We start from the raw sequence: 26611 nt of genomic DNA, 5'->3' as shown, positions 1-26611 counted from the left end.
TAATTTTTAAATAAAAAGAAATATATTATTTTCTTTATTTTTGAGGTATGAGAATGGGTTAATATTTAAAGCCTATTTTGGATCCAGGCAGCCCTTGCCTGTATCCATATCCTTTTGGTTTTCCTTCCTAGTTTAAAGATTCTCATATGAATGTTCTAACTAGGAATATATATAAACATAGTGAAATTCATCATCTGAAAATACTTGCAAACCCATTTATGAATATGTAGGCTTGCCTTGGGGATTTGACTCTACCATGGGATCTTAGGCTAAGTATGTATACGAGAGTATGTTCTTGATGGATGAAAATAGAGCAGTAAGGGAAACAGGGAACTTCAATGGCATAAAATGCTACACTTTGGGTTATGCTAATGTTGACAAAACAGGGGATAAGTTGAATCAGATTGAGCAGGGAATAGAAAAGACATCGATTGATTTCTTACAAAAACCACAGAAAATGTTTCCTAGAGCATGTGAAGCAGTAAGGTTAAAGGAAAATGAAAACAGGATAGCTCAGTTTGCATTCATTAATGGTGGTCTAAGCTTTTATCGTATCTTATTTTAGCAAATATACACATTAGAAATTTCTGAACGGCCTCAATTTGGGGTTTGACAAAGAAAATGCAATACAGTTTGACATATGATCACATTAATTGGCCGTTAAAGAGACTAACATCAATTTTCAGCTCTAGTCATAAAAAATATATAAGCTTAAATAGCTTGAGCAATAAACATAAACTCTGTACAAAAGTGTAAACGCAATGCTTCAAAATCCAATAAAACTCCTTTTAATCTCTTGCAACTTGGATAAGGATTCTCTCATACTAAAACGTTCTTTTGATGAATGAGCAACACAAGACAATCCAACTCTCACTATTGCAGCCACACACTCCTCACCTCTGAAAGCACTGTTGCTGCTGCTGCTCTCTCCACCAATAGAATTACTAGTACTGCTGCTTCGTGTTAAAGATTCAATATCCTTGAAAAGCCTTGGATCAGTAATATCCAAGATTTTACACTCGTGCATTTCAGATACGAACTTGTTTAGGCTTAAACCGTCCTGGAACATCCTATCTGTGGGCTTCTTCGCAATTATCATCTCAAGCAGTAGTATTCCAAAACAATAGACATCCCCACTAGTTGAAGCCTTTCCACCCAAGCCATACTCTACAAAAGAATTCAGGATATTAGGATCAAGAAATTATGAAAGCCTAAAGAAACAATGTAGGAAACAGTGTTAAAATTTTCTGTTGTCTTCCTTTCTAATACGTTCTATGGGGTCAAATATATGTAGCAAGAGAGGTAGAGTGGAAACATGGTAGGCACTTGAAACCAGTTGGGATGATACTATGATAAATTATAATTTTTCCTAAAAGCTTAATCTATTAGGAAATTGTGAATTTAATCATCAATTCCTTTCAAGTTTCATACAATAAGATCAACATACCTGGAGCAATGTAACCAATTGAGCCTTTTAGTCCAATTGTGCTACTCTTATTCTGCAATGAATCATGAGAAAAAAAACCTTGCTAACCCAAAATCTCCAACATGAGCAGTCATATCTTCGTCCAAAAGCACATTTCCAGGTTTCAAATCACAATGTACTACTGGTGGATCACAGTCATGATGTAGGTAATCTAAGGCAGTAGCTACATCAATTGCAGTATTCAGTCTCTGGGTTAAAGTCAGAGTTGAACCACCCTCAACATCCTCTGGATACAACCACTTATCCAAGTTACCATTAATAACCAAACCCTTGAATACAGCTCCTGTATGATCAATGCTAGAGCAAGAAGTGAACACCTTAACAAGGTTCCGATGCTGGATGTTTCTTAGAGCTTCATATTCTGCATCAAAACTCTTGGAAGCTTTACTTTGTGCCAAGTCTAGAACCTTCACTGCAACTGTGGTCTGGTTCCATTCTCACCAGTACTTAAAACAGCTCTATAAACAGACCCAAACGCTCCCTTCCCTAACAAATTTTCTGTGGCAAACCCATTTGTACCATGCTGGATTTCTGAGTAAGATAGCCTTGGGGGTAAACCTTTGACTACAGATGAAGTTCCATTGTTTCTCATCTTGCTCTTCTTTTTGGTGACTAGTGCCTACACTAAACACAATGCACAGACAAGCACAATGATAGCAGAAATTGGAAAAGTGACTTTGAGTACTAAATGAGAATTTGACTTCTTTTTTGTGACACAAGTAGTGACTCTTAGCTTTTCTGCAGCATCATGGTCAAACGCGCAGAGCCCGGAGTTTCCCTGGAGAGAATCCCAGCTGATGTTTGCAAAGACACCATTTGTCGGTACTTCTCCTTCCAAGCTGTTGAAAGACAAATTTAACATCTGCAAAACTTGAAGGTTCTGTAACTCTTTGGGGATAACACCTGAAAGATTGTTAAAAGAAAGATCCAAGCTCTCCAGTGACTTTGGTATTGAGCCAGTTATCTTGTTTCTAGCAATGTTGAGAATGCGAAAACTTGAGTATGTCTGCGTTATTGTTGGAATATTTCCGGACAACTGGTTACCATAAACATCCATGAATTCAAGCTGTCTCAAATCGCCAAAAATTTTCAGGTAAAGAACCGATCAAAGAGTTATTTGCCAATTGCAAAAAGTACAAATCGGGAAGCTCAAAATTTTGCTTTGTATTACTCCCATTGAGCCCAGACTGTGCTAGATAAAGTTTCTTCAATTCCTGGCATGTTGCTAAACTCATAGGAATTCTACCAGATAACTGGTTGTTTCCCATATTGAGCAGATATAATTGTTTGAGATTGCTAAAGATATCCAGAATTTCTCCGGAGAAGAGGTTTCCCAATGGAGTTCAGTATTTGGCCTCCAAAAGAATTTTGTTGAATTGATAAGGCTACAAGGTTTTGGTACCTCTCACATATTTAAATTTCGAGTTTTTTGTAATCTAAAATTATATATAAAAAATAATTTTATGGATTAAATGACAAATAACATCTGATTGACATAAAATTTTAACGTATTTTAAACATATAAAGAACATGCAATTCATCGATTAGATTTTCAAAATATGTAACAATGTTAATTCATTTAGTAAGAGTGACTGCAACAAAATTTGTAGCCAAATTTGGTCTTAAACTTTGGTTCCCTTAACAATATATTAGGTCCTTACAAATAAAAAGAAAAAGTCCAAGAAAAATTTTATTTAACTAAACTTTTGAAGAGATGTAGCTTACAACATTGATAATGAGATTATCATATAACAATTTCAAAATAAAATAATTTGAAGAAGAAAATCGTAAGATTTTATGTATTTGTGTGTGTGTGTGTGTGTTTTTTTTTTTTTGGTCAATGTATGAAATTCTCTTTTTATTAGATTTTGTATGATTTAAGGATCCGTTTGGGAATAACTTATTTAGCTGAAATTGTAAACTTTTTGCTAAAAGTATTGTAGATAAAGTTAAAAGGTAGTTGAAATAGTACAACGAGACTCACGAATAGTATCAAAAGGTGTCGTGGGAGCCATGAATAGTAAAAAAAAAAACTAAATAGTAAAAAAAACTAGTTTTTTAAGCCATGTCAAATGCACACTAAGGGACTGTTTGATAGCGTATTTTGAACAACAGTTTTCAATGTTTAAACAACATTACACGTATTTCCATACAATTTTTTACCTACACGTATTTCCAAAAAATATAAACAACGTTATTAGAACAACATTACCAAACAGGCCCTAAGTTTCTTAATGACCACCCTCAAAAAAGTTTCTGGAGCCGCAATTAAATGAAATGAAAGCTTGGTGCTAGTGACCAGAACTCAAGTTATAGGTGCGAGCTAGCATCAATGGCGGCATGGAGTTTAAAATAAACAACTCGATTGGGAAAAGGAGACATGCTGAAATTGATAGGCAAAAGCTTGATGATAAGAGAAAGAAAAGGACCATTCACAACGGTAGCCATTGAGCTTAGTGAGAGCATTATTAAGAGTAGGGTTTATCCACTTCTAATATGGAGTGTCATCCATATCCGAAGCCATAGAAATGACTAGAAGCTGAGAGATATATGTGCTTTTCTTCTGTATTACATATGAAGTTAGCATAGAATTCTTGCACAAGTAGTGAACAAGATGGCTCAAGATCCTGAACAAGGCTCAACCAACCCCAAATCACAGGAAATCCTTGAAATTCTAGTATGACTAAGACTCTCTTAAGTCCAAGGAATGCCCTCTAACTCTCTAAGAGAATTGGACTTACTGAACTCTTGTATAAATGCGTATTCCACATGCTCTATGGAAAACCTATCCTCATGCTAAATGACTTGAAATGTTTTCCAAAACATGTCATATCAAAATTTGATAGTTTAGGAATTTTATAGAATGCCAAAATTTTCCAGAATAATATTGTTTTTTATTTATTTAAAAGAATGACGGAATCAAGCACGATTTTTTGGTTTATTTAAAAGAAATGATGGAATCATGCATAAATAGAAGAATATTTGGAACTAAATATTTTGATTTTGATTTTAATATTTCAAATAGTTATAGTTAGGAAATTACCTTTTTTTTTCTTTAAAAAAAAAAATTACCATATAGTATGGCAATGGACTATGGTTAAAATTTTGTTGAAGTGTCTGCTCTATTTTGAAAATATTAATAGGATTTCTTGTAATTAATACAGTTATTTTAAATAAATAAAAAGATAATATTTTCTTTATTTTTGAGGTATGAGAAATGAGAATGGGTCAATATATCCTTGGGATCTTAGGCATGTATGTATACGAGAGTATGTTCTTGATTGATTCAAATAGGAACCTTCTATGGAATAAAACTTTACACTTTGGGTTATGCTATTGTTGACACAACAGATGATGAGTTCAACCAGATTGAATAGAGAATAGGAAAGACATCGATTAATTACTTACAAAAACCACTAAAAATTATTGCTAGAGCATGTGAAGCAGTAAGGTTAAAGGGAAATGAATACGAGATAGCTTAATATGAACCAAGGGATTTTGCATTCATTAAAGGTGTGGTCTAAGCTTTTATCTTATTTTAGTACATATTAACATATGAAAATTTCTGAACTGCCTCAATTTGGGGTGCGATAAAGAAAATGCAATAAAATTTGACATATGATCACATTAACTGGCCATCAAAGAGACTCACATCAATTGGCAGCTCTAGTCATAAGAAATATATAAGCTTAAATAGCTTAAGCAATAAACTTAAACGCTGCACAAAAGTGTTAAAGGCAATGCCTCAAAATCCAATAGAACTCCTTTTAATCTCTTGCAACTTGGATAAGGCTTCTCTCATAGTAAAACGTTCTTTTGATGAATGAGCAGCACAAGATAATCCTACTCCCACCATTGCAGCCACACACTCCTCACTTCTTAAAGCAATGTTGTTGTTGCTGCTGCTGCTGCTCTCTCCACCAATAGAACTAGTACTACTTCTGCTCGGTGTTACAGATTCATAATCTTTGAAAAGCCTTGGATCAGCAATATCCAAGATTTTACTCTTGTGCACTTCAGAGATGAACTTGTTTAGGCCTAAACCTTCCTGGAGCATGCTATCTGTGGGCTTCTTGGCAATTATCATCTCAAGCAGCAGTATTCCAAAGCTATAGACATCCCCACTGGTTGAAGCCTTTCCACCCAAGCCATACTCTACAAAAAAATTCAGGATATTAGGATCAAGAATTCCCAACCAGAAATTATAAAAGCTTAACACTGCAAGAAACATAGTGTTAAATATTCCTATTTCTTTCTTTCTAATATGTACTTTGTGTCAAATGTAGCAAGAGAATAAGAGTGGAAACATGGTCGGAACTTGAAACTAGTTGGCCTAGTACTGTGATAAATTACCATTTGTCCTAAAAGTTTAATCTATTAGGAAATGGTGAATTTAACCATCAGTTCCTTTCATGTTTCATACAATTAAGATTTTCATACCTAGAGCAATGTAACCAATTGAGCCTCTTAGTCCAATTGTGCTGCCTCCATTCTGTGATGTATCATGGGAGAGAAATCTTGCTAACCCAAAATCTCCAACATGAGCAGTCATATCTTCGTCCAAAAGCCCATTTCCAGGTTTCAAATCACAATGGACTACTGGTGGATCACAGTCATGATGTAGGAAATCTAAGGCAGTAGCTACATCAATGGCAATATTCAGTCTCTGGATTAGTGTCAGAGTTGATCCACATTCAACTTCCTCTGGATATAACCACTTATCCAAGTTACTGTTAGACATGAATTCCATAGCCAAAGCCTTGAATGCAGCTCCTGTCTGATCAATGCTAGAGCAAGAAGTGAACACCTTAACAAGGTTCCGATGGTGGATGTTTCTTAGAGCTTCACATTCTGCATCAAAACTCTTGGAAGCTTTACTTTGTGTCAAGTCTAGAACCTTCACTGCAACTGTGGTCAGGGTGCTATTCTCACCTGTACTGAAAACAGCTTTGTAAACAGACCCAAACGCTCCTTTCCCTAACAAATTTTCTGGGGCACAACCATTTGTACCATGATGGATTTCTGAGTAAGATTGCCTTGGGGGAAAACCCTTGACTGCCGATGAAGAAGTTCCATTGTTTCTTATCTTCCTCTTGTTTTTGGTGACTAGTGCCCACACTAAACACAATGCACAGACAAGCACAATGATAGCAGAAATTGGAATAGTGACTTTGAGTACTAAATCAGAATTTGACTTTGTTTTTGTGACACAAGTAGTGACTCTTAGCTTTTCTGCAGCATCATGGTCAAATGCACAGAGCCCGGAGTTTCCCTGGAGAGAATCCCAGCTGATGTTTGCAAAGACACCATTTGTCGGTACTTCTCCTTCCAAGCTGTTGAAAGACAAATTTAACATCTGCAAAACTTGAAGGTTCTGCAACTCTTTGGGGATTACACCTGAAAGATTGTTGAAAGAAAGAGCCAAGCTCTCCAGTGCTGCTAGATTTTCCAATAACTTCGGTATTGGGCCAGTTATCTTGTTTCTAGTTTCTGAAGCTTTCCGATGGACCTTGGTACTTGGCCCTTGAAAGAGTTTTGTTGAATTGATAAGGCTACAAGGTTTTGGTACCTCTCAAATCCTTGAGGGAAACTACCGGTCAACAGATTATCATCCATACAAAATTCTTTGAGTTTGACTGATAGATTTGCAACAGAACTGGGAAGTTCGCCGGATAATTGGTTGGAATTCAGTTAGATATCCTCTAGCTGGGTACAGTTAGTGAGGGAATCAAATACTTGAAAATTCAGCTCTGTTGTAGAATATAATTTATTTGAGCCAAGAACTAATTTGACTAGATTTTTCAATTTACCAAGTAAAGGAATAGGCCCTGTGAAATTATTTGAGGAGAGATCAAGATATTCAATTTGTGAAGCATTGGATAAAGAACTCGGTATTGGTCCTTCCAAACTATTGCGTCCCAGGTGAAGCTCCCTTATGTTGGGAAGGGTAAAGCCTATATTGGAGGGCAGCTTTCCAACAAGCCTGTTTTGTGTGAGAGATAAGAACTCCAAGGAGGATATGTTGAAAATTGAAAAGGGTATCTCGCCACTTAATTGATTATCTGAGAGTTGAAGCATGACAAGATTATGGAGACGACCCAACTCATTTGGAATCTCGCCAGATATCTGGTTTCTTGCTATAATGAGAATTGTAAGAGTGGAGAGATTGCCAAAAGTAGAGGGAATTGCACCGGTAAGGTTGTTAATGGACACGTCAAGAATTTTCAGTCTAGGAAGCTGGCCTAGTTCACTAGGAAGGAGACCAGCAAGTTTGTTGGTCTCAAAACTCATCTGTTCAAGCATAAGAAAGTAAGATAGACTGACAGGAATTGTGCCACTGATGCTGTTTGATGCGAGAATTATGCTCTGAAGGCTAGTAAGACGGGCAAATTAAGAAGGGAATTTGACCAAAAAAAGAGTTGTTGTAGAGGTCTAGAGTTTTGAGGGAAGTGAGGTTGGACAGCTGAGGAGGAATATTGCCAGAGAGCCCAAGACTGGTAAGGCTTAGCGATTGGACACTGTAGTTGTTTATTAGGACCAATCATAATTCCTGATGATACCATTTACCTATGTAGACAGAATTGGACTTAGGATTTCTCCTATTTGAACGGAATTTCTCAAAAGATCAGCCTCTTTCTCAATTTGGATGTGGTTAATTTCACTAGCCTAAATAATTGAAGAATGTGATGTAGCTATATATAAGCATTAATTCGAACTGCACCTCAAGGAGTTATAAGCATTAATTATCAATCTTCACCTCAAACATTTACTAGCCAACCATGATTTTAGAAATATTAGTGAGTGAAGACTCAAATAAATATATGATAAGTTATGATTGGTAAAATATAAAGTGGAATCTAAAAAGTGAGACTAATCATTTATATTCATAGTTTCATACTACTTAGTGTGTATGGATATTTAATTGGCTTAATGCCAGCCTAGGAAAAATTTGGATTGACGGGAGACCAAACTCATCCATTGTAACTGTGAAGGCCACTAAACTCTAAAAAAATATATTTTGTATTAACTTGCTTTTTTTTTTGGGTGGGGCATAATTTTTTTTTTTTGAGAAACAAACACACACAGGGGAGAGGGAAAGAGGTGGGGCATAATATTGACAGCTTATTTTCATTTCTATTTCATGTTAAAAACTAAAGATGGTGGTTTGTAATATTTCAAAATTGTTTAGTGGCAATGGTAAGGGTGGGAAGAAAATTAAAAAATAACAATAAAGCAACAAAAGATTTATTGTAACGAAAAAAAAAAAGTATTGTAAAAAAATATTTTTAAAAAAAGAAAAATGGCACCATTTTCAACAATTGTGATATCCCCTAACTATTACAAAGTGATGAGGGTAAGGTCAATTTAATGTGAATTTGGACACTTCATTGTTAAACTAATGGAGGAGGTAAAGTGCTCAATATTAAAAGTTAAGTGAAGAAAGCGCTTCATCGTAAACTAAAAATAGAACTTTGTACCGGCCCTTTTTTTTAGGGTGAAAAGTGCAATTTGCACAAATTTATTTAGTAGAAATGTAGAAAAATCGGCGATTTTTTTTTTTATGAATTATTGGTGAGTGAAGTCCCTTTTTTTTGTTTAACACGTATATTATATATATATATATATATATATATTTTTTTTTTTTTTTTTTTGAGGGGGATATATTATATATTAGCTTCATCACACGCACTTCACATGTGCAATGAAGCCTTTTTTTTTTACTTAGACAAATGGTGTGCACTATTAGCACACATTAAGCTAACATGGCTACTAAATAACAATAAATATTATTTATTGACATAAAAAAATGTCACATCAGTATTATAATAAAATTTTTTTTTTTTTTTTTTTTTTGGGTAAGTGTTTATGCAAGGGATAGAACTCTTGAGTTGAAAGTCACTAGCATGACTAGGTACCAAAAAAAAAAAAAAAATTAATTTATTAATTTGGGAAAAAAATGAATTCCAATCTAGGTACATAAATCTTGAACATGAAAAAGATGAACCGAGAAAAATCAAACACAAATCATGATGCTAATTCCAAATCATCAACCAAAAAGTAAAAGCCAACAATGCTCCATGACCTCTTGCTTGCGCTCTTGGGCTACACTGGCAATCTCATCATCCATGTTGCTCCTGTCTCCAACGACCGCCCTTTCAATCTCAAACAATATTCCAGAGTCCTAATAGACAAATCAATATGTTTAGCTACAACAAATTCATTGTCACCTTAATAAAAAGTTGGAACTATTAATTCTAAGCAACAACAAATTCATTGTCACCTTCATTGGTGAAGGGTTATGAAAGTTCAATAACGTGTATAAAACACCTTTGAACGTTTAGACCCCCAAATAACAACTTAATCAATTCAAGCAATATGTCAAACAACTAGTGTGCGGAAACTTAACATATGCTATCATACGAAATTGATTAAATACTATCTAAGCCATAACAAAATAAAATCCACATCAGATAATTTAAAGGCAAAGATAGAGGAAGGAAGATGCAAACACAAAGACAACACGCGATGTGTTATCGAAGAGGAAACCGAAGTCCTCGGCGAAAAACCTCTCCGCCGCCCTCCAAGCGGTAATCAATCCACTAGAAAATATAGTTGGGATACAAGGACAGCAATAGACCCTCCAAGCCTAATCTACCCAGTGCACCTAAGCCCTTCAAGCTTCTTGCTCCAACGAGGTTGCGCCGAACCTTTTTCTTTTCTAGCTTCCCGGATTCCGCTACTGGACCATAGCATCAACCAATGAAGATTGGTTCCTTCCTAACTGCTTCCCAGAAATCCAAACATCAGACTCACAATGATGATAATGGTGAGAACCTGGTTTGGTATAAAGCCTCTCAAGGATTTAACAATGGAGAGGAAGAGAGTTGAGGAATTTGAAGAGATTCTAAGGTAGAGATTGTGGGTGAAACAATCTGGTTTTTCTTTAGGGTTTCTCTCTCAAAATTCTCTCTGGAAGCTCTCTTTCAATCGTGGGTAATAGGGGTATTTATACTGGAGTGGAGAGGAATGTGAAACGTCAGAATTCTACAAAACAGGGGTGGCTTGCGGCTTGACCTCGCGGCTTGACTAAGTCGCGAGATCCAGTCGCGAGATAACCGTATGGCCAGTTGTCCTGTTTTGTCCTGTAGTGCTCCAGCTAGCAGACTGTTCACCTTCCAGCATGCTTGGCACGTGAGGTTGCTTCTGGCGGCTTGAAGCCGCGAGTCACCCGCGAGACCCAGCCGCGACACTCTGTTTTCTTGCACACTCTTGAGCAAACTTCACTCTATCTCACTCACTACCCTTACATCAAACCCACCTAAATACAGGGTTACTAAATGCTGAATTACAAGAAAATTTGGCACGGAATAAAGCCAATTAGATGGTTGAATAAATTCAACCTTACAATCTCCCCCTTTGGCTATTCTGTGACAAAACCCTAAAACAGACTGTAGACTTAATATGTGAGATGGGAACAGTTGAACAAAACTCACTCACACCTAACTCTAGAAGCTGTGAAGCACTTGAATCATATGAACATAATACTCCTGAAACACAACAATACACCCTGATCATTGTAAGCAGAAAATTATAAAATGCATATGAAACAGGCAATATTTGATCAAGCAAAGATGGAGTTATGAAACAAACCATGGCTTGATCAACCAAGTGAACACCACAAGGTAGTGATCACAGTGCTCATTCACACTTGGAATGAACACAAGAACATACAAGTTAACAAGCACAAGGCAAGACACTTATATGCACAACACTCAACCAATGCATATCACACAAGGCATATGCATCTAGGAACAATCCTACACGGGCACAAGAGTGACAGTACATAAACCAAAATGCATAACATTTAGATTAAAGTACTGATTTCAACATAGCATAAAGGCTGCACTAGGCAAGGTACATACCATAAAGCCTACAAACAAGCAAAAGACATAAACCCTAAAAGCTTACATAAGCACATGGGTACAAACAAACATCCTGAATAACATCATCAAAATATATTAAACTTTAAACCAAGAGTATAAGTTAAGAGTAAGAAACAATACACCAAAAAAAAATATAGTGTATCAAACCCATAAACCACTAAAAGTACTTAAAACATGACTCCCCCTCAACACATTACTCCCCCTTAAGGGCTGCTCTTCTGTTTCTCAGTCCATCCTCAACAGAAACATCTCCCCCTTTTTGTCAGGAATGGCCAAATGGTCAGTGTTCAGGCTGAGTGGTGAAGCTGTCAAGTTTTGCAGACAAAACATCAATCTGATCCTGCATAGCTTTCATCCTCTCAGAGTGCTCAGTCTGGACTTCTCTGATCCCATCAAGTCTTTCCAGAATGATTTGGAAAGCATCTGGAGGAGTATTTGAAGAAGTTGATGCTCTGGGTCTTTTGCCACTCCTCCTGGGTGTTGAGGTTGATGGATGCCCGGCTGCCTCTGCTTCAGTCTCCATTGGGACACCTTCTCCTTCATCACCTTCATCTTCTTCTCCTGGAAGTCTAACACTTATCCTTTTGCAGGTAAGCCTGTTAATTGCAGAAGGTGTGGACATGGGACTGATGTCTTGTGGGATAGGAACACCCTTCCTTCTAAAAATCCTCATAAGCAAACTGGGAAAGATCAGTTTTGGCCTAGAGGTTGTTCTTGTCTCATCCACAATGATGTCATATATGTGGGAACTTATGTCTATGAAGTTCTTTTCTTTGAGATCCATCAGAAAGATTGCTCTAGCACAATTGATGGTAGTCAACTTCTTAATGGGATAGAGGTTAAACATCATGATGATCGTTAGGCACCTCATGTCCACTGGAAAGGCAGTGGTATTCAAACATTTTCCTTCTCTCTGCCCACCTATCCTTTGTTGAACTGTTTCAATGGATACACTCCTATCCTTGTAGTTGATAAACTCCTCATCATCTAATCCTTCAAGTCCTAGTGCCTCATCTATGACATGAGCATCTACAATGAATTCTTTCCCTCTAACCCAGCAGCTTAACTCATTCTCCTTTATCACAGCATTTGAGTAAAATTCCCTAATCAGGAGTTCACAAACTACAGGGAAATCACTCAGAAGTTTTTCCCATCCTCTACCTTCAAAGCAACTGGGGATAAAGGTTTGTCTTAAATCCTCCAAATCAACAAATCTCTCTTGAATAATTCCTGCACTCAAGAAGTTATCCCTGTATCTCTCAAAGTGATGAACTGACCTAAAAAGCTTAGAATCCATTTTCAACCTTTTGTCAGCCTTCTTCGCAGTAGTTTTCTTCTTAGAAGGTGAGGGAGCCATCTGTGATCAATCAGAAGAGGCCACAACAATACAGAGCATTATACGTGTAAAACAAGTTAGTCTCATGTAATAATCAAAGAGATATCATCCATACAACTGAACTTGAAGCATTTAAACACAGGCTATTTAGATCAATCACATGGAAAAGCAAGCCTAAGATAGGAAATACACATAACAGCATCAGATATAGAAACTAACTTAAAGGCAGTTATATGTCAATGAGACAAAAACTGAAAATGATATGACACATAAACAGTATTGTGAAGCACACATATGCTCCCAAAAGATCAACACAAAAGAGCAGGCATATTTAGCACATTAAACTCACAACCCCAAAAAAATTGAAACACCTCAACAGCTCAAAGAACAGTGAAAATCAAAGAATCACATAGCTAATCACAGAATGAAGAGTAATAGTGAAACAACTAAGAACAAATCATATTCTAGCAGCAGCAATCGCAATCTAAGCGTGAACAAGGAGTAAATTCCGAAACACAAACCCATTTCTAAAACACAAATATATGCGAAAGATCAAAGGGAAAAACACAAAATTAAGTAGAAAAGAGTGGAAAACTGAAAACCCATACCTGTGATGTGAAGATTTTGAGCTACAAGTGTGCAACAATGGAGATTGGAAATGAGAGCACGGAGTGTTTGGGAGGGAGAAGATGAACAGTCACAAAAATTCGAGGGAAACACTGAAAATGATTTAAAAACTGCTCCTGTTTCTGCAAAACACGCGTTTTTCGCGACTGGAATAAGTCGCCACACAGTCGCCAGCTCAAGCCGCCAAAACACACAAGACCAAAAATTTGAAAAATTTTTCTAAGTGTTTTTCGCGACTGGAAGGTCTACCCGCGAGTGAGTCGCGAGCTGAGCCGCGAAAATCTCTGAGTAACCTCGCGACTGGACCTTCCACTCGCGAACAAGTCGCCAGAAATTACCAGCGAAGGTGCGACTAAGGCTCGCGACTTGACATACCCGCGACTGAGCCGCCAAAACAGAGCAAAACAGGTTTTTTTGAAATTTTCAGATTTTTCAAGCAAAATACTTTCCAAAAACACCTAAAATACTCAAAAATCTTTTTGTGCTTGAATTAACAAAGATTGAGCATGTGAAAACACATTTCATCAAGTACAATCACACAAATGAATATGGCACTTATTGAACATAAACTTGTGTGTTGTGTGTGGATATCAACAATGAGATAGTCCTTCGTCTAATGTGAAGCTTCAATGATCAATTCAACCAAGGCATACACAATTAGCACTAGATCATGTGACCCATCTCAATTATAGAAATATGTATATATGACCTCCCACATAAACTTGATAACATGATTTGGAGCTTTACATTTGACTCCACTTTCAATCATAACATTTGATCTTTTTGATCTATTGAGACGATCACCTCTCATTTTAAGAGTGATATTTGATATTTCACTTTAATGAATAAGCCTTTGGCTTTTTGAATAAACATTCACTTCAATATAAGGTCGCTTACCCTTTTTCCTAGTCAAATACTAGAGTGTGCGACAGGCTTTTGCAGCTCAAAATCTCTTTTCATTTGGAGATTTACATTTGGTGAGCTCTTTTTAGCAAAACAAAAATAAAGAGTGGGAAGATATATAGACACAAGTCTATGTAAGTCTCAAGATCAACAAAACCATTCACTAATCATTCATGACAAGTTTGAAGATCTATTTACAACAATCACAAAGATTTCAAGATATTTCCCACTGTGATATAAGTGCATAAAGACAAGCAATGCTCGAAAATGCACAAAGCCATTAGCACAAAGGTACAAGGCAAAACAAGTTTTGAGACAAAAACTCAACAAAGTCAATCAAGCTTTTTGATTTTCTATTTTTATGTGTTTTTTGGATTTTTTGACACAAGAAACAAAAAGATTGATAAAACAAAATTAAAGAAATGTACAAAAAGACACACAAACAACCAACAGCAAAAATAGCAAGCAAAACAATCAAACATAGTCACAAAGCATAGGAAGTATTGATGCATGGACATGTTGTAATGCTTATGCATGAGTACCCTTATTCACCCTCACGTCACTTGCATTTGGGGTGATTTCCTTATAAGATTGGGTACGGGAGTTAGGGCTTTCAAACCTTCGTGAGAAGCTTTCCAAGCAGTTGGTGAATGCACCAATCATCTTCATCACGTTCATCATTCCGGGATCACCATTCTGATCTCTAGATTGATCTCCAGCCCAACTTCTTCTCTCATTTCTAGGACCTCCTGACCTTTGAGGGGTTGCACTATTCTTTGCTCTCAGCTTTTGGCAATTTGGTCGAGTATGCCCTTGAAGTCCGCAGTAGTGGCACACATAAGTTCCTCTAGGACCTCTTTGGGGTCGAGGACGTGACTTGGCACGAGATTCAGACCTACCTGCTAACAGATTGTGATGATTTAACATCCGTTGGTTCACCAAATTCTTCTTCTCCTTCACCTCGAGCTTTTCACCAGTAGAGTCAGCTACAACTGGATCTTTGGCCTTTACAAACTTTACTTCTTTTGTGATATTTCCAGACGAACTACCTCCTCCGGTATATCCCAATCCGGATTTGTCTGAAAAGCTCTTTTGAGATGATATAACATCATCTAGCTTATTGGTGGTAACCCTCTCTACTTTAGCATTAGCTTGCACAACCTCACTCTCAAGAAACCTTACTTTTGTGTAAGCTTCGGACAACTCTCCATTCAGAGTTTCTATCTCACACTTGGCCTCCCTATATCGGATTAGGAGACTTTTGTAGTCCTCCTCAGCCTTCTTCATTTTTCTCACAGCAGCCTTGGCCACCCTTGTGTATTCCCCGGACTTCTCCAAAAGTAAGTTATAATTCTCCTGAAGGTTCGCGTTGCTTCCATCTACTTCAGCATCCGATTCTTCAACAATTCCTAGTGATTCATCATCACTATGTTCTCCAAGGTCTTGCACAAGCAGATTCAGTTCATCTGACGACTCAACATGAGCAATAGTCATAAAAGCCGAATAGTTCCCCTCTCCATCACAGCTCTCTTCAGACTCTGAGTCAGACGAATCCGAGTCACTTAAGGTCGTGGCATACACTTTACCTTTCAATTTCAAATAATTCGGACATTCCTTTTTGAAGTGTCCATGCACGTTACATTCGAAACACGTGACACCTTGTGTAGGTTGGGATTCTTTTCCATCTTTCCTTTTGAATTCCCTTTTCTCCCTTCCAGAACTTTGGAATTTTCTTTTATCATCAAATTTGCCATTATTTTTGAATTTCAAAAACTTTTTGAAATTCTTGACAAGGTATGCAACATCTTTGTCAACCACATCTTCTCCCGATGAGTCTTGATCTTCTACCTTCTCATTAATGGTCTTTAGAGCAAGAGATTTACTCTTCCGTTGATTGGGCAGTGACATCTCATAAGTCTGCAGAGAACCCACCAGCTCTTGCACTTTGATGTCATCGAGGTCCTTGCTCTCTTCTATTGCTGTCACTTTAGCTCGAAAGCTTTCCGGCAATGATCGAAGGATCTTTCTTACAATCTTCGAGTCCTCCGTTTTCTCCCCCAAGTTGAACTTGCTGACAACCACTTCATTTAACTTCCCATAGAAAGAGTCAAAAGACTCATCCTCACTCATTTTGAACTCCTCAAACCGAGTGGTCAGCATTTGTAACTTGGTGTCTTTCACTTTCTTCGTGCCTTCATAGGTAGTTTCCAAAATCTCCCATGCTTCTTTGGCCACGGTAATATGAGAAATCCTGTGAAATTCATCTGGAGAGACACCACAGAAAATAGCATTGAGTGCTTTACTGTTAGCATTAGATGCAGCAAGTGCTGCCTTATCCCATGTGGATTTTGCTGCCTCTGGTTTGGTCCAACCAATCTCAACAGCATCCCAAACGGATTCATCAATAGAACACAGAAAAGCTCTCATTCGAACCTTCCAAAAAGCATAATTACTACCATCAAAATATGGAGGTGCATTTAGGGATTGAGACCTATCCATCTCAAAAGGGAGTCAAGGATCACACAATGGTAATGAAACCAATATCAGTGTACCCGCTCTGATACCAATTGAAAGTTCAAAAACGTGTAAAAACACCTTTGAACGTTTAGACCCCCAAATAACAACTTAATCAATTCAAGCAATATGTCAAACAACTAGTGTGCGGAAACTTAACATATGCTATCATACGAAATTGATTAAATACTATCTAAGCCATAACAAAATAAAATCCACATCAGATAATTTAAAGGCAAAGATAGAGGAAGGAAGATGCAAACACAAAGACAACACGCGATGTGTTATCGAAGAGGAAACCGAAGTCCTCGGCGAAAAACCTCTCCGCCGCCCTCCAAGCGGTAATCAATCCACTAGAAAATATAGTTGGGATACAAGGACAGCAATAGACCCTCCAAGCCTAATCTACCCAGTGCACCTAAGCCCTCCAAGCTTCTTGCTCCAAAGAGGTTGCGCCGAACCTTTTTCTTTTCTAGCTTTCCGGATTCCGCTACTAGACCATAGCATCAACCAATGAAGATTGGTTCCTTCCTAACTGCTTCCCAGAAATCCAAACAGCAGACTCACAATGATGATAATGGTGAGAACCTGGTTTGGTATAAAGCCTCTCAAGGATTTAACAATGGAGAGGAAGAGAGTTGAGGAATTTGAAGAGATTCTAAGGTAGAGATTGTGGGTGAAACAATCTGGTTTTTCTTTAGGGTTTCTCTCTCAAAATTCTCTCTGGAAGCTCTCTTTCAATCGTGGGTAATAGGGGTATTTATACTGGAGTGGAGAGGAATGTGAAACGTCAGAATTCTACAAAACAGGGGTGTCTCGCGGCTTGACCTCGCGGCTTGACTAAGTCGCGAGATCCAGTCGCGAGATATCCGTATGGCCAGTTGTCCTGTTTTGTCCTGTAGTGCTCCAGCTAGCAGACTGTTCACCTTCCAGCATGCTTGGCACGTGAGGTTGCTTCTGGCGGCTTGAAGCCGCAAGTCACCCGCGAGACCCAGCCGCGACACTCTGTTTTCTTGCACACTCTTGAGCAAACTTCACTCTATCTCACTCACTACCCTTACATCAAACCCACCTAAATACAGGGTTACTAAATGCTGAATTACAAGCAAATTTGGCACGGAATAAAGCCAATTAGATGGTTGAATAAATTCAACCTTACAGGTTACAACTTTTGTCAAAGTTTAAAACTATTACAAGGTACACAACTCCTCACCAATTAAGTTGTTATACACCTTCATGGAAGGGGATACACCTTCATGGAAGGGGAGCATGCTCACCTATTAATGAATAGAACTAAGATTATTTACAACATGCTATTCATTCTCTCTTTAAACAGTCGTTGATACTGAAAGAAACAAATATTTACACTTGTTAAAGATAAAAAGAACAAAGAACATACATTAAAAAATAAATAAATAAATAAATATCACAACTCACCCTTAGTTCAATAGTCACTCTATAAGTATAAGTGCTTGTAAGAGTGTGAGGGGCAAGCATTGAGGTTCAAGTATTCAAGAGAGAGTTTCACACACATATACACTTAAATTAGGCTAGAATATAATTTTTTATTTTTTATCATAAAAAAATTAAAAAAAATTAAAAATTATGATTTTTTAAAAAATATGTATTTTTCCTTGACCCTCAGATTTTTTCTTTTTTCTTTTTTCTTTTTAGGCTGATGGTCAAGGAAAACGTAATGTACTCTTAAAATAAAATATAAATAAATAAATAAGCTACGGTCAAGTGAAACATAGTAGCATTTCAAAATATTCTTTTATGGTAGATGGTATAACATCTCACATGTGTTTCTTTCAGTCCCTTGTTTTCTGACTTGAAAATAATAATAATAATTTTTTTTTTTAAGTGACGGTCAATGGAGGCACGTACAAGCTACATCTTACATGTCTTCCTGTGTTGTCCCTTGATGACGGTCATATGCTGGTGAATGGTGAATAAAGAAATAAGCTTTCCTATTTTTTTTTTTTTCCTATTTTTTTCTTTATGTGAGGATTCTAAAAATATAAAAATAAAAACTATAACAATAAGTGAATTACTTTATCCTAAAACAATATTTTGAAATGCTATTATTTTTAATTAGGTAAACTTACTTATAGCATTTCAAAATATTGTTTTAGGATAAATTAATTATTGTTATAGTTTTTTTTTTTTTTTTTTTTGAGAATCTATTATTATAGTGATTTATTTTTCATGTTTTCCATTGAACTTCTATTTGAATTGATATATACTCCATATGTATATAAGAGGAAGCAAAATTTTACCACTGTAAGAGATTTTACTCGCTTTTAATTTTTTTAATGAATAGTGTAAGAGCTTTTACTTAGGTTCTGTTAAAATTTAAAAACTACGTCATGGTTGTCAAAATCGCGGTCTGGATCGTAGGATCGCACGATTTTACGATCCCACCTCACTAAAACGATTAGAATCACACTAGGATCGTAAAAATGTTAGGATCGTACGTAGGATCGTGTAGGATCATATAGGATCGTAGGATCGTATGAGATTCTACCGATCCTACCGATCCTACCAAAAACATAATTTTTTTGTTTTTTGTTTTTTTTTTGGTTTTTGGATAAATTTTTTGTTTTGATGAAGCTTTAAGGATTTTTATTTTTTCATGTTGTGATGGTATGACTTTTTATTTTTTATTTTATAAAATTATGTCAACCTAAGCAAATGTTTTCTAGTTTCTAGTTCACTTGTAATCAAAATGAAAGAATGTTTCATCATTTCTAAATGAAGAATTTGACTTGACTTTGCTGCATTTTAAGCTATAATATTGTTAAATTTGTTTGATCAATATACTAATTTGTGTTCTAATATTACTAAAATATTTTTTTTTATATATAATTATATCAACTATGCTTGTATTGTATATTGATTGATTGATTTTTTTGAGTATACTCTTTAATTGTTACTAAGTGGTATAACTTGAATAGTTGAGTGTGAAATTGTATCTTGATATCTTTTACAATTCTAGTATACAAATATATAATATCTACATAGATGATGAAATGGATGATGATGATTAGGAATTTAGGACGGTGGTTATAAGAACCTTAGAATGTGAATAATTAAATGTTCACTTCACCTTAATATTCATCTTACTTTTGGATTTCATATTGTAGTTAGTTAATTTCCATTTGCTAACTTATTTTGGATTTCAAATTTGGAACTTATAACTTAAAAATATTTTCCTTATGTTTTGATAAATATTTTGGTATTTGGTTGCTAATTAAATATTTATTGAACTTTTTAGATACATTAAGTCAAGACTTAAATATATTTGTTTCGTTAGTATAGACTTAGCGATATATGACATGCAAATTACATCATATGATGCAAATCTAAATTTTTTTTATGGATGAATTTATAATTTACGTGATTATTCAACATACAAAGTCATTATCAATGTGTTTTTTGCTTTAAATATGAAAATATGTAGGATCTTACGATTCACGATCCGATCTTACGATCTACAATCCCACCTACCTTCAACGATCCTACATAAGATCCTGATTTTGACAACCTTGAACTACATGGGATTTACCTATTATTTTGAAGCAAGGTATACGTTGACAAAATTTTAATTTCCAAACGAGTTGAAGTTTCTGAAGGAAGTTTGGAAATAAATATAAATGCTTCCATTTCTACATGAAGAAAAGGCCAACAATGATCCACAACCACCTACTTCTGCTGTGAGAGAAGTAGTGGGTGTCACGTGGTTTCCACCTCCACCTACTTTGTTCAAAGTTAACGTGGACGGTGCCACTACAAAGCATCAGAATTTTGTTGGTGTGGGGTCTGTTATCCGAGATGAACTGGGTCGGGTGGTAGCAGCTATGAGCAGACAAATTCCAGCGCCCTTGGGTCCCTTAGAAGTGGAGGCAAAAGCTTTTGAAGCTGGTCTTCAATTGGCTAGGGACATGGGCTTTCAAGATATAATTCTGGAAGGTGATTCACTGATTCTTGTCCGCGCCCTTTGTGGTCTTTCTTTGCCTCCTTCAACAATTGATTCAATGGTTGTGGGGATGCAACTCCTAAGTTCAGATTTTCGCACGGTTTATGTTTCTCATGTAAGGAGGCAAGGGAACAAACCTGCCCATATTTTAGCTAAATATGCTCTTGGCATAAATGAATCTGTTGTATGGATTGAAGAGACTCCTTGTTGTATTGAACAAGCCCTCATCCAAGACTTTGTCACTGTTTCTGGTATTTGAATAAAACTTGACAGATTTCACATCAAAAAAAAAAAAAAAAAACAATGATCCACAACCTCTTACTCGCACACTTGGGCTACACCGGCAATCTCATCAACCATGTCGCTAGCTCCTGTCTCTGATGATCGACCTTTCAAGCTCACCCCCAATATCTCCATCGAACCTAGTGATCAGAACCCTATCAATCTCAAACAATATACCTAACAGACAAATCAATATGTTTAGCAATAAGAAATTCAATGTCTCCTTAATAAAAAGTTGGAACTAATAATTCTAAGGGCAGAGACAATGATATATCACTATATATGATATATAGTAGAGATGGGTAAATTAAATAGTGTGACTCTTGATGAACAAGTGCACCTCTTGGTGAAGGGTTACAATTTTAATTTGCCAAAGTTTAAAACTATTACGAGGGACACAACTCCTCACCAATTAAATTGTTATATAACTTCTTGGAAGGGATACATGACATGCTCACTTCTTAATGAATAGACTTGAGATTATGGACAAAGTTTAGCTACAAATTTGATTGTAGTCTCTAAGACTATAACTTTACTCAATATCTTTTTATTGGATATGAATTTTGACAAATCTGTCATTGAACTATATTTTTTTCTTATATATTTTATACTCGCAAAATTTCTAGAAAATCAAAAATTAATAGCTATGGATTAATAAATGTTTAAATTGTAAGTTTTTATAGTCTAAAATTATGCATTAAAAATAAATTTATGGATTATATTGTATATAACATCTAATCGGTACAAAATTTGACATGTGCTAAGAGCGTTTAAAACATGCAATTCAACGGATAAATTTTTAAAATATATAGTAATATTAGTTATCTATAGTCAAACTTTGTCTTAAGATTATTTAGCATTCTCTTCATTCTTTCCTTAAACAGTCCTTTTTTTATATGAGCACCACCACCCTTGATACAGACAGAAACATATATATAGTATATACACTCGTTAAAGATAACAAGAATGAAGAAAGTTACATTAAAATAAAATAAAAATAACAATTTTATGATTTTTTTTTATATTTTTCCTTGACCCTCAGATTTTTTATTATAAGGCAGACAGTAAGGGAAAACGTATTGTACTGTTAAAATAAAATACAAACAAATAATTAGCTTCGGTCAAGGGAAACGTAATAGCATTTCAAAATATTCGTTCCTCAAAAAAAAGTTTCAAAATATTATTTTATGGTAAGTGGCATAACATCTCACATCACATGTGTTTCTTTCTGTCTTTTTTTATACTTGAAAAAAATAATTAATAGTAATAATTTAAAAAAAAAAAAAAATGGTGACGGTCAAGGGAGGCTCTTACATGTCTTCATCATGTGCTGTCCCTTGATGAATAAAGAAATAAGCTTTCCACATCAAAAAAAAAAAAAAAAAAAAAAGCTTTCCTTGTTGAGGAAAGAAGTTACAACTTACATGTCATCTACATCTACATGTAGTCTTGCATTTAAAATCTGGTCAATATAATCCATAAAAATTTGTCAACGGAATGAAACTTCTGTTAGTGGAAAAAAAAAAAAAAGTTGTCACAATTAATCATGTCTAATTATCATTAATCGATGACGGTCCAGCAGCAACTTGGAAATATCTTACACATATCCAATGTTACAAGAAATGATGGATTCTTATAATAATTTTGATGATTCAATACTTGGTGGATTTGTTTTGAAAATATTAAAAAATGTGAATAATTAAGTTACAAGAGTTTTAGCAAAAAATTGTGGATTCCACCATAACTTTGGAGTAGAGTTTGTAGTGTGTATTTGTATTAGAAATTCATTTCGTCTTCCCTATGTGCATAAGTTTGTTTCTTTCTCTCATATAACAAAAAATGTGTGGATTCCTTTTTTTTTTTTTTTAATATTTTAAGAAAGAAACTGATGGATTTTATTAATGAAATTCAACTACATCCAATTGTAAAATCTAAACAATATGTGTGATGGGACATCTTCTATCCATACTTGAAAATCTGGTATGCATAATGCATTTTTAGCTTAATTGGAGTTTTTTTTTTTTTTTTTTTTTTTTTTTTTGTCAAATAAAAAGCTTGTGATTAAATCTCACATATACTAAAAGAAAATTCATTAATGAATTGGCTTGAAGATGAAGAGTAATCATCATAGATGTCATAAATTCAAATCTTATCATATTTATTTTTAAAAATTAAGTTACATAAAATAATTTTTTTTTAAAATTGATGTAAGAAGACGTCTTTGTTTAGATTTTTTTTTTTCTTGACTTAAAAATTTTTCTTTGGCCAAGAACCTAATAACTCAACTAATTTACACCTCTTGATATTTTTTAAAAAGACATCTATGTTTGAAACATCAAATCCTCCGTTCTTATTATAACTATCAAATTAAAAAAAAAAAAAAAAAAATCCTTGACATCATCACCCTTTAGATTCTTTTTCAAGTGGACATAAATCTATCAAATACATTATAGTCGAGGATATGTCAAATATCTTCTCTGTGCATTACAAAAGAAAGAAAAAATAATGTAGAAATATGCTATTGAAAATTAATACAGAAATCAACTTGGGCAAGGAAGTCAATTTCGTACCGTATTGGCCGGTACGGCCAGTATATACTGTACTGGTCAGTGCACCGGTACAGATAACCCCTTGTTTCGTACCGGAAAAAATACTGGCCGTACCAGCCACGTACCGATTGTACCAGCGAAATCCAACTGTTTCGGTCGGTAAATGGATACAAGGTCGAAACACGAAAAGTCTCATTTGTAAGGAAAGAAAACAGAGAAGAAGGAGAAAAGGAAGAAGAAGACAACGATGAAGCAGGGGTGGCGCCATGAAGCATCTGCTTCTTCTTCTTCTGCTTCTTCTTTCCTTTTTTTTCTTCTTCTTCTCTGTCGGTCTGTCCATCTCCCTCTCTCTCTTCTTTTTTTGTTGAACCTTTTTTTCTTCTTCTTCTTTATCAGTATGTCTGTCTCCCTCTCCTTTTTTTTTTTTTTGGGCTGAACCTTTTTTCTTCTTCTTCTCTGTCGATCTGTCCGTCTCCCCCTCTTTTTTTTCTTTTTTTGAACTTTGTTATGTATGGTCTGGTTTCTCACTTTCTCTTTCTTTGTTTTGTATTTGCTTTTGAAGTTTCCTAAGCTCTCCACGTGACTCAGTACAGTGACACTAGCTACCAAGCATTGGAAATATTGAAAGCCTTTAATTTTTGAATAAAAGATGAGCTCTCCATCACTTCTTTTTAGCTTTGGCCTTTGAGCCCAAATGATGTGACATAACGTACGTGTATTGCCATATTGCCACAGTATTGTAACAAATTTATATTTAGAACAATGTCAATATTACAACATTTTAAACAATTTTTGTCATAATTTGTCATGTGAGGAGTTGTGAGTGATGAAAATGTGAACCCACATACACTCACAATTTTTTTCACCCCTCACAACTTATCATATAAGGAGTTGTGGTAAAAGTTAATAACTCCATAAAAAAATATAAAAAGTTACCAATGTGATATATTGAGTTATTAGAAATATAACTTTGTATATTGTATAAAATAGTAAAAAATAGCGGTAAATCTGAAACAGTACACCGATATTGACTGGTATCCGAAATATATCGTACCATTGGCCAAACCGGTACAACCTCCAGTACGGTATAACTTCCTTGATCTTGGGTCACAACTTATCATATAAGGAGTTGTGGTAAAAGTTAATAACTCCATAAAAAAAATATAAAAAGTTGCCAATGTGATATATTGAGTTATTAGAAATATAACTTTGTATATTGTATAAAATAGTAAAAAATAGTGGTAAATCCGAAACGGTACATCGATATTGACCGATATCCAAAATATATCGTACAATTTGCCAAACCGGTACAACCTCCAGTACGGTATGACTTCCTTGATCTTGGGTCATAACTTATCATATAAGGAGTTGTGGTAAAAGTTAATAACTCCATAAAAAAATATAAAAAGTTGCCAATGTGATATTTTGAGTTATTAGAAATATAACTTTGTATATTGTATAAAATAGTAAAAAATAGCGGTAAATCCGAAACGGTACACTAATATTGATCAGTATTCAAAATATATCATACCGCTGGCCAAACCGGTACAACCTCCGGTATGGTATGACTTCCTTGATCTTGGGTCATATGATAGTGAAAAATAATACAGATAGCAACAAGGCCATATACTTTAATTTATTCAGCTATAAAAAATATATTATACATTTAGGTTTTTCTGTTTTCTTCTTCTTTTCTTTTTTTTTATTAAGAAGAATGCTGGTAATTCTGTTTTAAAAAAAAAAAAACATATCAACTTGAATTATAGCAGAGAGGTGAGATAGAACATCTTCTATCCACACAACATAACCTAGCTATGACATGAATAATATGTCTAGCAAAGTTATGAGTAGCAGATGAGAAAAACTAACATACCTAAAATAATCTAAAAAAATCTTAGCATCTGAAATTAAGTGACCATAAAAAGCCAGGGCAAAAACTTTGGAATTTAGAATCGAATTGATGATCTGGGAATCTCCTTCAACAATATCTTCCGAAATACCTAACTCATGGGCAAACTCTAGAGCTCTAACTCCAGCCATGGCCTTAATGTCGGCCATTGAATTAGGCAAAGCAATATTTTGGGAAAGTGCAGCAATCACGTAGACCTCACTCATCACAGATAATACCCCCTATACCAGCACAATCCGCATCTTTGAATGAAGCCCCATTAAAATTTATCTTAACTGTTCCCGCGGAAGGGGAAATTCAATGCACTCGTGGTCTACAAAGAGGACTTTGATCAAGAGGAAAACTCGGGCAGGTGGAATTGACAATCTCAAATTCCAAAAGTTGGTCATTGGCAAATTGAGAGACATGGTCACTCAGAATGTTTTGGGAGTTTCTACAAAGCCAGAAGGTCCACAGCAGTATTGCTAAAGGTTCAATAGCTTTTCCTCTATCTATAACAAAATGCAACAACTCTAAAGTCGAATTGAATGACTGAAAATTGCAAAATTTCCATTGATTATCTTTTCTCCAAATCTCAACTAGACAAGGACATGTCCAAATTGCGTGAATTGGTGTTTCTGAATTTTGTTTGAAATGCTCACATATATCTTCAGTAGTGACCATTCTATTGACCAGTAGGAATGACATTTTTACAGGTTCTCCAAAGGAAGTTCTTAACCTTGCCTAGAACAAAACATCCCCAAATTTTTTTTCCATACATTCTGGGGAGGTGAACTTATGGTTTGGGGTGGATCTAGTTGAGTGACTTCCAATGACAAGAACCGATAGGCTGATATAGCCTAGAAAGTACTATGATTCTCATGAGGCCAGTATAAAATATCAGCTGTAGGAAAGCGACTGAGAGGAATACCCTTCATGGTTGATGGTTACTGGGATGGGAATAAAAAATTACCAAGTCTGAGTTCCAAAGATTTGTGGACCGATTGATCAAGCAACTAAGTTGAAAATTTGGAAATTGAGTAGCACCAAGAGAAAGTGACTTAGGATGATTTGGAATGGGCAACCAATTATCCGAAAGTTTA

At 35.5% G+C, this 26611-nt stretch overlaps 2 protein-coding genes and 1 pseudogene across 2 annotated transcripts; 1 reads left to right on the top strand and 2 right to left on the bottom strand.

Moving 5' to 3' along the window:
• Positions 1–766: 766 nt before the first annotated feature.
• LOC115980589 lies at positions 767–2754 on the bottom strand (annotated as a pseudogene).
• Positions 2755–5231: 2477 nt separating this feature from the next.
• On the bottom strand, positions 5232–7483 carry LOC115980588 (probable LRR receptor-like serine/threonine-protein kinase At3g47570). The gene is made up of 2 exons (XM_031102822.1): positions 5927–7483; positions 5232–5641 (listed from the first exon to the last, which is right to left on the bottom strand). The coding sequence occupies exons 1-2, from the start codon at positions 6840–6842 to the stop codon at positions 5232–5234; spliced, it is 1326 nt and encodes a 441-aa protein (XP_030958682.1). The 5' UTR covers positions 6843–7483.
• Positions 7484–20466: 12983 nt separating this feature from the next.
• Positions 20467–21048, top strand: LOC115980587. Its single transcript, XM_031102821.1, has one exon. The coding sequence runs from the start codon at positions 20467–20469 to the stop codon at positions 21046–21048; it is 582 nt and encodes a 193-aa protein (XP_030958681.1).
• Positions 21049–26611: the final 5563 nt, after the last annotated feature.

The sequence above is a fragment of the Quercus lobata genome, chromosome 3 (assembly GCF_001633185.2).
Source record: "Quercus lobata isolate SW786 chromosome 3, ValleyOak3.0 Primary Assembly, whole genome shotgun sequence".
Taxonomy (NCBI): Eukaryota; Viridiplantae; Streptophyta; class Magnoliopsida; order Fagales; family Fagaceae; genus Quercus; species Quercus lobata.
Note: the sequence above shows the minus strand (reverse complement) of the source record. Positions and strands in the feature narration are given on the sequence as shown.

What these genes read in the sequence shown, in the direction of transcription:
- LOC115980588 (XM_031102822.1), bottom strand. Translation starts at nt 6,842, where the DNA reads ATGTTAAATTTGTCTTTCAACAGCTTGGAAGGAGAAGTACCGACAAAT. An exon ending in AATTGGTTACATTGCTCTAG is followed by an intron (nt 5,642 to 5,926) that starts GTATGAAAATCT and finishes ATTTTTTTGTAG; the next exon opens with AGTATGGCTTGGGTGGAAAG.
- LOC115980587 (XM_031102821.1), top strand. Translation starts at nt 20,467, where the DNA reads ATGCTTCCATTTCTACATGAAGAAAAGGCCAACAATGATCCACAACCA.